Genomic DNA, 13,540 nt, shown 5'->3' with positions numbered 1-13,540 from the left:
TCTGCCATCTGCCTGGTACAGATGAAATCGGGATTCATCCGTGAAGTGCACAATTCTCCAGCGTGCCAGTGGCCATTGAAGGCCACTGAAGTCTGTTACGACGCCGAACTGCAGTCAGGTCAAGGCCCTGGTGAGAATGACAAGCTATCAGATTCGCTTACCTGAGACTGTTTGTGACAGTTTGTGCAGAAATTCTTCGGTTGTGTAAAAACCACAGTTTCATCAGCTGTCCGGATGGCTGGTCTCAGAAGATCCTGCAGGTGAAAAAGGCGGATGTGGAAGTCCTGGGCTGGCGTGGTTACAAGTGACATGCGGTTCTGAGGCCGATTGGACGTACTTCCAAAATCTCTAAAACGATGTTGGATGCGGATTATGGTAGAGAAAGAAGTTTAAATTCTCTGGCAAAAGCTGTGGTGGACATTCCTGCAGTCAGCATACAAATTGCATGCTCCCTCCAGACTTGAGAAATCTCTTGCATTGTGTTGTGTGACACATTTTAGTGTGACCTTTTATTGTCTCCAGCACAAGGTGCACCTGTGTAGTGATCATGCTTTTTAATCAGCTTCTTGATATGCCACACCTGTCAGGTGGATGGATTGTCTTGGCAAAGGAGAAATACTTTGAAATGCTCCTAACAGGGATGTAAACACATTTGTGCAAAGACTTAAGAGAAATAAGCTTTTTGTGTGTATAGAACATTTCTGTGATTTTTTATTTTACCTCATGAATCATGGGACCAACACTTTACATGTTGTGTTTTATATTTTTGTTCAGTGTATGTTTCAGCCCGCCGACCATCTGCTCAAGAAAGAATCGTCCCGTGGCTGAATCAAGTTCATTATCCCTGGAGTATGGGGTCGTGTGGGCAAGCAGTTTGCTGATGTCAACATTGTGAGCAGAGTTCCCCATTGTGGCGGTGGAGTTATAGTATGAGCAGGCACAAGCTACTGACAACAAACACAATTGCATTTTATCAATGGCAATTTGAAAGCACAGATGTACCGTGACGAGATCCTGAGGCCCATTGTCGTGCCATTCATCCGCCATCACCTCATGTTTCAGCATGATAGTGAACACCCCCATGTCGCAATTACTGGAAGCTAAAAATGTCCCAGTTCTTCCATGGCCAGCATACTCACCAGACATGTTACCCGTTGAGCATGTTTGGGATGCTTGGATCAGTGTGTACAACAGCGTGTTCCAGTTGCCACCACTATCCAGCAACTTCACACAGCCATTGAAGTGGAGTAGGACAATATTCCACAGGCCACAATCAACATCCTCATTAACTCTATGCAAAGGAAATGTGTTGCACCAGATACTGACTGGTTTTCTGATCCACACCCCTACCTTTTTTTAAGGTATCCGTGACCAACAGAATTCCCAGTAATGTGAAATCCATAGATTAGTGTCACGTTCCTGACCTGTTTTCCCTTGTTTTGTATTTATTTAGTATGGTCAGGGCGTGAGTTGGGTGGGTTGTCTATGTGTTGTTTTCTATGTGTTTTCTATGTTGGGATTTTGTGTTCGGCCTGGTATGATTCTCAATCAGAGGCAGCTGTCAATCGTTGTCCCTGATTGAGAATCATACTTAGGCAGCCGGGGTTTCTTGTGGGTGTTTGTTTTCCGTGTCAGTAGTTGTGCCACACGGGAATGTTTGTCGGTTAGATTCTCTTTTGTTTCGTGTAGTGTTCAGTTTATTGATGATAAAACAGGGACACTTTCCACTCTGCGTCTTGGTCCGATCCGTCCCTACTCTTCAGACAAGGAGGAGGAAATCAGCCGTAACAATTAGGGCCTAAGGAATAATGAATTTGTTTCAATTGATTGATTTCCTTATATGAACTCAGTAAAGTTATTGACATTTTTGCATGTTGCTTTTATATTTCTATTCAGTGTATATATTATAATTATTGTATAATACTACCCCCCCACCCCAATAAAATAAGAATACATTGTTAATTTTACCAATTAACTTCAAAGAAATTGGGCCTATATACCTGAGTATCATTTTATGAAAGTGATATACAATCCACAGCTAAGGATCATTGTAAAATATTCATATCTCTCTTGAAGTTGAACAAGTAGGCAGTATTCTCAACACAGTTGGACTTCCTTTCATGTATTGTACTCGTGAAACGTCTACATAATCAGCACTGTCAAATGATAAAAAATTATCCCAGATGAGCTGATTATTATGGTGGCCATTTCAGATATTTGTTTCCACAAATGTATAATTAGGTGGGTGGGTGAGTGAGTGAGTGCGAGAGAGAGAGAGAGATTCGGGATTTCAACGGACCCCCAAACGACTGCGTGAGGCAAAAGGCTCAGTGCGCGCCGACGTCGATAATGTGAAGGCAGGAAAGGAAGGAATGGATTAAAAACTTGTGGTTTACAATGTTTTGCCTTGACTGAGTAATGTAGCCTAAAGACGACGCACTGTCAGAGAGGATTTAAAGACTTGCCCAAACCTCCTAAAGATGACTTTCTACAGGTAGAACATTTGGAACCCATCTTGAGAAGTAGGCTATTCACCTCAGGGTTTTTCAAGCAGATTGAATGACGCCTCTCAATGATAGCGGGTGAAAACTAATCGCGCGTCGTGAGTTATTCTGTGAGTCATTCATTTGTTTTATGAATATACGATTTTTTTGACGATAAAGAAAGAAGAATAGCATGTTTGCGTTTTTGTTCACTTCTATATGTCGATCCAACGATCGTAGTTTTATTCGTGGAGATTTTTTGTGATGATATAGACTCCTGGTCGACCGAGACGCAGCAGGCAGATCATAGCGGACACGCCAGATCCGTCACTGCGCTCATGTGAAGTTGGCCTCGGCAAAAATAATGTCACCCAGTTCTGCTGGACCTAATTTTTAAAAAGGCTGTTCGATCTTGTTGATCTATTAGTTCTGTGAAATACATTTTACCGTATGCTTTTTCCTCAGATTGTTGTTACTTTTACTGTGATAGGTGTTTATTTCAGTGCTTTGGTTAGCCTACAGTCATAAATAGTTTTGTGACACTGGAACCCTTAGTAAAGTCTATATTATTGATGTTTTCTAAGACAAAAATGATGTCAATTGCCTCGTTAACCTGATCAATGTTGAATCCTCGTCAAAGGGTGTTTTTCGATTCAACAAGCTACGCCAAGCACTCCTGGCAGCCAAGCGATGGGCGCAGTTTGCCTGAGTAGGAACCGAAGGCGTCTCGATTTTTTCATCCAGCTTGTTGAATCTCCTCCTTGGTAATAGGAATTGGCTCGTATTAACACACTTTACTGCCATTTAGGTAGTAATATATGCGGATTGCAGCCTCCCCTTTCGCTAGAACTAACTCAACCGTCGGAGCATCATGGCTCGTTACGCTCTCGGAACGAAGCAACACCCTCGCTTTCTATGGAGAGTGTTTTGGTTGACGAGAACGTTGGTGGATTTGGCGCTGTCGCAGGAGGTTTACGCACCCCATTCTATCCGGATTGAGGGACATTTCACCCTCGGTGGCCTCTTCCCTGTGCACACCAGAGGGGCCGAAAGCACGCCTTGTGGAGATATCAAAAAGGAGAACGGGATCCATCGGCTGGAGGCCATGCTGTATGCTCTGGATCAAATTAACCTCGACGATCAACTTTTACCCAACATCACCCTAGGCGTCCGGGTGCTAGACACTTGTTCGAGGGATACATATGCGCTTGAACAGTCATTAACTTTCGTTCAGGCATTGACACAGAAGGACACTTCAGATGTGAGGTGCACCAATGGAGAACCGCCCGTGTTCGTCAAGCCCGAGAAAGTGGTCGGAGTCATTGGAGCCTCGGCAAGTTCTGTATCGATTATGGTCGCCAACATTTTGCGCCTCTTTCAGGTGAGTTCACCTCTGGGACTTCCCCCGTAGGCCTATCTGTGGATGAAATGTAGTTTTAAGTTTAGCTCAATGTGTTTGAAACAACATGTGCAAACTAGTCCTATTTTATTATGTTGTTTGTCTAGCCTACTTTTATTTGACAATCTATTAGGTTATATTTTGATCCCCTATTTTCTCTAAAAGAAAATGAAAATGAGAGAATCCTAGCCTCTACAAATCCAACCAAATCCTTGGTTCTACATACTTCTCAAGTGCTCTCTTAGTTACATTGAGGAGAATGAGAAAAGGTTGAGAGAGTTTGAGTGGTGGGCTGTTGCGCTTCCCTGGTGGTGCTGAAAGAAAAGCCCCCGTTACCCGGCTGCCTCCCTATCCCTCCCTCTCCCTCAGTCTGCCTTTCCCTTTCTCCATGGTGGGTTGAATGCGCTGTGAAGGGGCTTCGACAGACTGACACACTCACACCCATGCGCTAGTAAAAAAAAAACTATTGGAAACGAATGACGAAGGCTACACACGTATCACCAGCGGTTGTTAAGTTATTTCAGGCATTTTTGACAACTGTTGTGGTTCTGACATCGTAGCACAGGATAACAATTTGAACTTTCAATTTATTCAATTTCTTGAGTGAAAATGAGGTCTCCCCAAGCTGTCTTTTTACGTAGCCTACGATGATTTTGTGGCCCATGATTATTTCGTTTTTTTTTTTTTCGAGATGTTTGTCAATGTCACCATGTTGACTTGGCTAATTCCAGAATCTGTAATGTTTTAGTTTATAAGGAGACACAGTGACCTCAGTAGAAGGTTTAAGTACTCCCTGTTATCTTCACACAGGCCTGCATACCTGTCCTTTAGCCTTGTTGAGAGTCAGAAGAGAACAGACATACAGACAGTCTGCCCACTCTTAGTACTGGAGTGGAATGAGGCACCCAGCAGAGCTCAAATACAGCAAATGAATTATTAAAAACACATGTTTAGACCAAAATATGCAATTACTTGAAATAGTGTGCATTAATGTGCCACTGTACAAGCCAACATGTAAGTCGCTCTGGATAAGAGCGTCTGCTAAATGACTTACATGTAAATGTAAGCAAGTTCTCTTGTCTGAAGATATAAGATGTGCTGTTCAGAAGGCCAAGAAAACAAGAGCGTTAGTGTTTGTCTTGTGGTAACAGATTGTGACTTACAGTCAATGCCATAATTGTGTTTTCCCAGATCAATTAAACCAAGCACAGCACAGGACTAAGTAGCTGTTTAAAAGAGACTGAAGCCATCAAGGTACTTGACATCCGTTTAGTTGCTTTATGAAAGCCACAGACACACACACACGCACACACACTATTACCCTCTCTCTCTTAATACCAATCTTTACCAGACCAATCCAGTTATGCTGGTCTCAAGGGCTTTGTGGCTCTGTTGGGTGGATATGCTGGGTGATGGGGTTAAAGTCCCTCTACCATTATCTCTGCAAGGTTGGAATCAGGATTGTTTGTTAGAGTGAAAGCACCTGAAGGACAATACTTGTTTGTGTCTTTCCCAAATGCAAGTGATTATGTCTAAAAGATGTTCCTTGAGTATAGCATTAGAACTCATCCACATCACAGAAAAGATATGGGGGTGTCAGGGGACTTGGAGATCATATACGATTCCTTGGAGGGGGGGGGGGGGGGGGATACTAAGCCCCTAATCCTGGCGTCTCCAGGTGCTCCAGTGTCTGTCTGTGTGTCAGGCTGCAGCAGTAGCGTAGGTGGGGTGTTTGCAGTGGCACCGGAGCGTCGGCGTAGTAATCAGGCTCGGGGAATCAGTGGGTTGACAGGCGCTGTCACAAATCTCCTTCCTGCATTTGCTCAGGCAGTCACTCTGCATTTATGTTAATTTCCACCACTGCACCGCTCTGGCTGCTGTCGTATAGCTGTCACTGGCTGTGTTGATCCCCACAGTCAAATTCTACACAAATCCCGGGGAGGATACAGTAGATTTGATTAAAAGTCTCGATTTTCAACAGATTTCAATATTGAGACAATGTGGTCTCCTTTAATTTTTTTGCTCTTTCTCTCCCTTTCATGTTCTAGTCATGATGATCATATTGATAGTAAACATTCATCAAGAGGAATTGGCTATGAGTCCCAGCGGTAATCAATATAATCTGGGAATGACAGCTCCCTGCCCATTTACACTCATCATTCTCACTGCAACTGATTAATTTCTGATAGCAATTAGAAGTTTCACAGATTGTTTTCAACTCCAATCCATCAAGATGAGAATACGTTTTCTCGAAAACAGGATGAAACACCTGTTCAAGCCTGACTGAGAAAGCAAGTGCAATTTCTGCTTTTAAAATTGGGAGGAAAAAGCTCCCTACTTCATGAATTACATCTCGTTCTATCAGACAAGCTGCGCCTGATGTCATTTTCTGTACATTGTCAGGGATAAAGAGTGTGAAGTAGTCTGTGCTTGAACAACTGTAGCTGTGCAATGTAAACTAAGTAAACAATACATACCAACAAAGTCAAATACTCTTCATATAAAAGTACAATTATTTATTTAGATGACGGTTAAACCATTGGGATGTATCGGTCAACCATGATCGTTGTCATAATCTCTTCAAATCCAGTCAGTGCACAATCCCATAAATCGTGGAATGTGGTGGAATATTCTCTTTGTCTGCAGTGAAACTGTATGGACAGAGTCTCAGAGGGATCGATGATCTTCATAGAGCAGTGGATCAGTGTTGTGATCCTTCAGTGAGGATTTCAGTGAAAGTTACCATTGTGTTAATCTCCCCCCTGTGATAAATGGAACATCAGGGAAGTTAAATACAGATTGTAGGTTTTATTGCCAGACACTAAATATCGCTGTTGTCTATTTAAGGTGTGAGTGGCCGTTGAACTGTTAATGCTGGGAAATTGACGAGGGATAGATTTTTCTGAGGACCCAGGAGAGTTGATCAATACTGTTGCCATGGTAAGGCCGATTTGCTCTGAAGATGTTTTTATTTTCCTGTTCTTCCACAGAGCCCCGGAAATGAGAAACAAACAATTTCAGCCAAAATATAAAAAATACAAATAATTGCATAAAACTTTTGAATTATGGCGCGATGTTCAAACGAAGGACTTGTTATTCTCAACCTTTGAGAGATGATCTTAATTGTTTTTCATCGCTCTCTGTTTTCGAGACATTCTCCCACGCTATGAGAAAAGCCTCTGCCTCAGCCCAAAATCCTTAGTGTCAGTGTCCATTTGCAACTCTTGGCCTGTGGAATGACTGGTGAACTCATTTTTTTTATCCGGCTGACATTTTATATCAGAGGAGGGCTGCCTGCTATTTTCTTCCTCTCTTTCCCAAAGAGAGAGGCGTTACTTGTTTTGAATGCAGGTGAACTCTTTCTTGTCCTTCTGTCAGGGGACTGGGCCCCTGCGGACTAGCTGTCTAGGTGAAGCATTGATGTCCTTGCCTGACAGGCAAGGTACTGTTTTTATCTCTCGCCCTTTCCCAAAGAATAATCAATACAATCCAGGCGAGGTAGATTGAAGCCTGACAGACAGACTGATCTATTCAACTGAGAGCCGGAAGCTCTGACAGACATGTAGGCGAGATGGCTTGCGTAACTGGCACACAAAGCTGTCACCAAATTTCTTAGGTTAAATGTGTCTGCTTGTTCAAACACAGTATGCCATTTGCACATTCATGTTTGTGACAGCCCAGGTCAATTAGTCCCATCTAGAGCACCTTTATTTATGCCTCCAGCGAGTACATGTCAACTGTCAAGCATATGGTCAGACAAACAACCCCATATATATATACAGTGGGGAGAACAAGTATTTGACACACTGCCGATTTTGCAGGTTTTCCAACTTACAAAGCATGTAGAGGTCTGTAATTTTTATCATAGGTACACTTCAACTGTGAGAGACGGAATCTGAAACAAAAATCCAGAAAATCACATTGTATGATCTAAGTAATTAATTAGCCTTTTATTGCATGACATAAGTATTTGATCACCTACCAATCAGTAAGAATTCCGGCTCTCACAGACCTGTTAGTTTTTCTTTAACTTCTCTAGGGTATGTGGGACGGTAGCGTCCCACCTCGTCAACAGCCAGTGAAACTGCAGGGCGCCAAATTCAAAACAACAGAAATCCCATCATTTAAATTCCTCAAACATACAAGTATTTTACACAATTTTAAAGCTACACTGCTCGCCTCCCTACCTCTGAGGAAGTACAGTTCCCGCTCAGCCCAGTCAAAACTGTTCGCTGCTCTGGCACCCCAATGGTGGAACAAGCTCCCTCACGACGCCAGGTCAGCGGCGTCAATCACCACCTTCCGGAGACACCTGAAACCCCGCCTCTTTTTTTAATATTTTTATTTTTATTTTATCCCCTTTTCCCCCCAATTTTCGTGGTATCCAATCGCTAGTAATTACTATCTTGTCTCATCGCTACAACTCCCGTACGGGTTCGGGAGAGACGAAGGTCGAAAGCCATGCGTCCTCCGAGGCACAAGCCAACCAAGCCGCACTGCTTCTTTAACACAGCGCGCCTCCAACCCGGAAGCCAGCCGCACCAATGTGTCGGAGGAAACACCGTGCACCTGGCCCCCTTGGTTAGCGCGCACTGCGCCCAGCCCGCCACAGGAGTCGCTGGAGCGCGATGAGACAAGGAAATCCCTACCGGCCAAACCCTCCCTAACCCGGACGACGCTAGCCCAATTGTGCGTCGCCCCACGGACCTCCCGGTCGCGGCCGGCTGCGACAGAGCCTGGGGGCGAACCCAGAGACTCTGGTGGCGCAGTTAGCACTGCGATGCAGTGCCCTAGACCACTGCGCCACCCGGGAGGCCCCACCTCTTTAAGGAATACCTAGGATAGGATAAAGTAATCCTTCTAACCCCCCCCCCCCCCCCCTCTTAACCTGTTGAGGCTAGGGGGTGCTGTTGTCACTATTTATGGAAACCGTGTAATTTTTGAAACGGCTTCCTACTAAATTCTTGATCGTACAATATGCATATTATTATTATTATTGGATAGAAAACAGTCTCTAGTTTCTATAGCCGTTGAAATTTTGTCTCTGAGTGGAACAGAACTCATTCTACAGCAATTTCCCTGACATGGAGTCAGATTTCACACATTTTGGCCCCTGATCTGGAGTCAGTTAAAAGGCCACTGTTATTGCTATGAGTATACAGACACTGCTTACGTCTTCCCCTGGATGCCTTTACGTGATGACGATTTGAATGGTATCGATTGCGCAATCACAGCCCCTATAAAACAAAAACACGTGTAGGTAGGCACTCCTTTCCAGCTGCGTCGGACGCACGGTGGACACCGACCCCGTTCTTTTTCCAAGCATTAGTGTAGCCAGTTATATTTCTCCGGTCATGTTTCTACTCGTTATAGGAGTTAAAAACATCATAAGGTAGTTAATTTAACCTGTTGAGGCTAGGGGGTGCTGTTGTCACTATTTATGTAAATCGTGTAATTTTTTAAAGCGTTTTATAGCAATTTATATCCGTTTAGTGCGATTTTGGGACATTTATTTCTGAGACACTGTGAATCTCTGGGCACGGTTCCAGTTCATGCCGAACGCAATGGGCATTTCTACATGGCAAGAGGACAGCTTTCGACCAAAAGACGATTAGACCCAAGAAAGGATTCTTTGCCCAAGATTCTGATGGAAGAACAGCTCAAAGTAGGAACAATTTATTATGATAAATTGTGTTTCTGTCGAGAAATGTTAATCGCTTATGACGCCATCTTGCTAGACGTAGCTTCGCTTGGCGCAAACTGTATTGAAAAGTAAGGATAATTTTAAAAAAGTAAATCAGCGATTGTATTAAGAATTAAATTGTCTATCAATCGCTGTCCACCCTATATTTTTTTGTCACGTTTATGAGTATTTATGTATACGACTAGATCACTGTCTAATATGGCGCACGACATTGTCTGACCAGCTGGGCAACTTTTGTCATTGTCTAACCATGATTTTGGTGGCTAAATATGCACATTTTCGAACAAACTGTATATGCATGTTGTAATGTGATGTTACAGGAGTGTCATCTGAAGAATTCTGAGAAGGTTAGTGAAAAAATTAATATATTTTGGCGATGTTTACGTTATCGCTCTCTTTGGCTAGAATCAATGCTCTGGTAACGTTTGCATATGTGGTATGCTAATATAACGATTTATTGTGTTTTCGCTGTAAGACACTTAGAAAATCTGAAATATTGTCTGTATTCACAGGATCTGTGTCTTTCGATTAGTGTATGCTGTGTATTTTTACGAAATGTTTGATGATTAGTAATTAGGTAAACACGTTGCTCTATATATTTATTCTAGTCCATTTGTGACGGTGGGTGCAATTGTAAACTATGACATCTACCTGAAATATGCACATTTTTCTAACAAAACCTATCCTATACCATAAATTGTGTTATCAGACTGTCATCTGATGAGTTTTTTTCTTGGTTAGTGGCTATCAATATCTTAGTTTAGCCGAATTGGTGATAGCTACTGGTGTTGGTGGACAAATAAAAGATGGTGTCTTATGCTAATGAGTTTAGCTAATAGATTTTTATCTTTACATATTGTGTCTTCCCTGTAAAAAAATTTAAAAATCGGACATGTTGGCTGGATTCACACGATCTGTGTCTTTCATTAGCTGTATTGGACTTTAATGTGTGAAAGTTAAATATTTAAAAAAAAAAAATTTTGGAATTTCGCGGCTCTGCCTTTTCAGTGGAATGTTGGGGGGGGCGGCACCCCAGTCCTAGACAGGTTAAAAGATTTAGATGCACTATTGTAAAGTGGTTGTTCCACTGGATATCATATGGTGAATGCACCAATTTGTAAGTCGCTCTGGATAAGAGCGTCTGCTAAATGACTTAAATGTAAATGTTGTAAATCCAGCCAGTGTCCGATTTCAAAAAGGTTTTACGACGAAAGCACACCAAACAATTATGTTAGGTATGAGCCAAGTCACAGAAAAAGACAGCCATTTTTCCAGCCAGAGAGAGCAGTAACAAAAAGCAGAAATAGTGGTAAAATTAATCACTAACCTTTGATGATCTTCGTCAGATGACACTCCTAGGACTTCATGTTACACAATACATGTATGTTTTGTTCGGTAAAGCTCATATTTATATCCAAAATCTGAGTTTAGGCGGGATGCTACTGTCTCACTTGGCAAAAAGCCTGAGAAAATGCAGAGCGCCATATTCAGATTAATTACTATGAAAATTACTATAAAATCTAACTTTCATTAAATCACACATGAAAGATACCAAATTAGAGCTACTTTGGTTGTGAATCCAGCCAACATGTCAGAATTCAAATAGGCTTTTTGGCGAAAGCATACAATGCTATTTTCTGAGGATAGCACCATTTTAAACAAAGAGAGATAAGCATATTCCAACCCTGCATGCATGACACAAAACGCAGAAATAAAAATATAATTCATGCCTTAACTTTAACGAGATTCGGTTGTTGGCACTCCAATATGTCCCTTAAACATCACAAATGGTCCTTTTGTTCGATTAATTCCGGCGATATATATATCCAAAATGTCAATTTATTTGGCGCGTTTGATCCAGAAAAACACAGGTTCCAACTTGCTCAAACGTGACGACAAAATATATCAAAGGTTACCTGTAAACTTTGCCAAAAAATGTCAAACTACTTTTGAAATACAACTTTAGGTATTTTTTGACGTTAATAATTGATAAAGTTGATGATGGGATGATCTGTGTTCAATACAGGATTAAAACCAACCGTAGCATGCCTTCTGGTCATGCATTTCAATCAAACAGGACACCTAGAGTGACTCGACTTCAAGATGGCCGTATTTCTTCATTACACAAAGGAATAACCTCAACCAATTTCTCTAGACTGTTGACATCCAGTAGAAGCCGTAGGAACTGCAAGCAGGTCGCTTAGAAATCTGGTTTCCCAATGAAACTCGTTGAAAAGAGAATGACCTCAAAAAAAAAAATCTGAATGGTTTGTCCTCGGGGTTTCGCCTGCTAATTAAGTTCTGTTATACTCACAGACATTATTCAAACAGTTTTATAAACTTCAGAGTGTTTTCTATCCAAATCTACTAATAATATGCATACCTTATCTTCTGTGGATGAGTAGCTGGCAGTTTAATTTGGGTATGCTGTTCATCCAAACGTGAAAATGCTGCCCCCTATCCTAGAGAAGTTAAGAAGCCCTCCTGTTTGAACTCGTTACCTGTATAAACGACACCTGTCCACACACTCAATCAAACAGACTCCAACCTCTCCACAATGGCCAAGACCAGAGTGCTGTGTAAGGACATCAGGGATAAAATTGTAGACCTGCACAAGGTTGGGATGGGCTACAGGACAATAGGCAAGCAGCTTGGTGAGAAGGCAACAACTGTTGGCACAATTATTAGAAAATGGAAGAAGTTCAAGATGACGGTCAATCACTCTCGGTCTGGGGCTCCATGCAAGATCTCACCTCGTGGGGCATCAATGATCATGAGGAAGGTGAGGGATCAGCCCAGAACTACACTACAGGACCTGGTCAATGACCTGAAGAGAGCTTGGACCACAGTCTCAAAGAAAACCATTAGTAACACACTACGCCGTCATGGATTAAAATCCTGCAGCGCACGCAAGGTCCCCTGCTCAAGCCAGTGCATGTCCAGGCCCGTCTGAAGTTTGCCAATGACCATCTGGATGATCCAAATCAAATCAAATGTATTTATATAGCCATTTGTACATCAGCTGATATCTCAAAGTGCTGTACAGAAACCCAGCCTAAACCCCAAACAGCAAGCAATGCAGGTGAAGAGGCACACTTCTTACATACCTCCAGAGGAGGAATGGGAGAAGGTCATGTGACAAAAAGACAAAAATAGAGCTTTTTGGTCTAAACTCCACTCGCCGTGTTTGGAGGAAGAAGAAGGATGAGTACAACCCCAAGACACCATCCCAACCGTGAAGCATGGAGGTGGAAACATCATTCTTTGGGGATGCTTTTCTGCAAAGGGGACAGGACGACTGCACCGTATTGAGGGGAGGATGGATGGGGCCATGTATCACGAGATCTTTGCCAACAACCTCCTTCCCTCATTAAGAGCATTGAAGATGGGTTGTGGCTGGGTCTTCCAGCATGACAACGACCCGAAACACACAGCCAGGGCAACTAAGGAGTGGCTCCGTAAGAAGCATCTCAAGGTCCTGGAGTGGCCTAGCCAGTCTCCAGACCTGAACCCAATAGAACATCTTTGGAGGGAGCTGAAAGTCCGTATTTCCCAGGGACAGCCCCGAAACCTGAAGGATCTGGAGAAGGTCTGTATGGAGGACTGGGCCAAAATCCCTGCTGCAGTGTGTGCAAACCTGGTCAAGAACTACAGGAAACGTATGATCTCTGTAATTGCAAACAAAGGTTTCTGTACCAAATATTAAGTTCTGCTTTTCTGATGTATCAAATACTTATGTCATGCAATAAAATGCAAATTAATTACTTAAAAATCATACAATGTGATTTTCTGGATTTTTGTTTTAGATTCCGTCTCTCACAGTTGACCTATGATAAACATTACAGACCTCTACATGCTTTGTAAGTAGGAAAACCTGCAAAATCGGCAGTGTATCAAATACTTGTTCTCCCCACTGTATATATATATACACACACACACACACACAGTTAAAGT

General features: G+C 42.5%; 1 protein-coding gene across 4 annotated transcripts in view; it reads left to right on the top strand.

Moving 5' to 3' along the window:
* The first annotated feature begins 2,277 nt into the window (after positions 1-2,277).
* Positions 2,278-13,540, top strand: part of LOC129830464 (metabotropic glutamate receptor 7-like) — a 129,327-nt gene continuing 118,064 nt past the window's right edge. The window contains exons 1-2 of one of the 4 annotated variants that reach the window (XM_055893069.1): positions 3,775-3,864; positions 5,074-5,136. Coding sequence is in view for 3 of the 4 variants with exons in the window: in XM_055893068.1 (XP_055749043.1) it covers positions 3,355-3,864 (510 nt within the window). In the remaining variant the exon portion in view is untranslated. Of the gene's footprint in view, positions 3,865-5,073; positions 5,137-13,540 lie in introns of all 4 variants that reach the window. The other 3 variants (XM_055893068.1, XM_055893067.1, XM_055893070.1) reach the window with 3 other exon arrangements.

The sequence above is a fragment of the Salvelinus fontinalis genome, chromosome 31, assembly GCF_029448725.1.
Source record: "Salvelinus fontinalis isolate EN_2023a chromosome 31, ASM2944872v1, whole genome shotgun sequence".
Classification (NCBI taxonomy): Eukaryota; Metazoa; Chordata; class Actinopteri; order Salmoniformes; family Salmonidae; genus Salvelinus; species Salvelinus fontinalis.
Note: the sequence above shows the minus strand (reverse complement) of the source record. Positions and strands in the feature narration are given on the sequence as shown.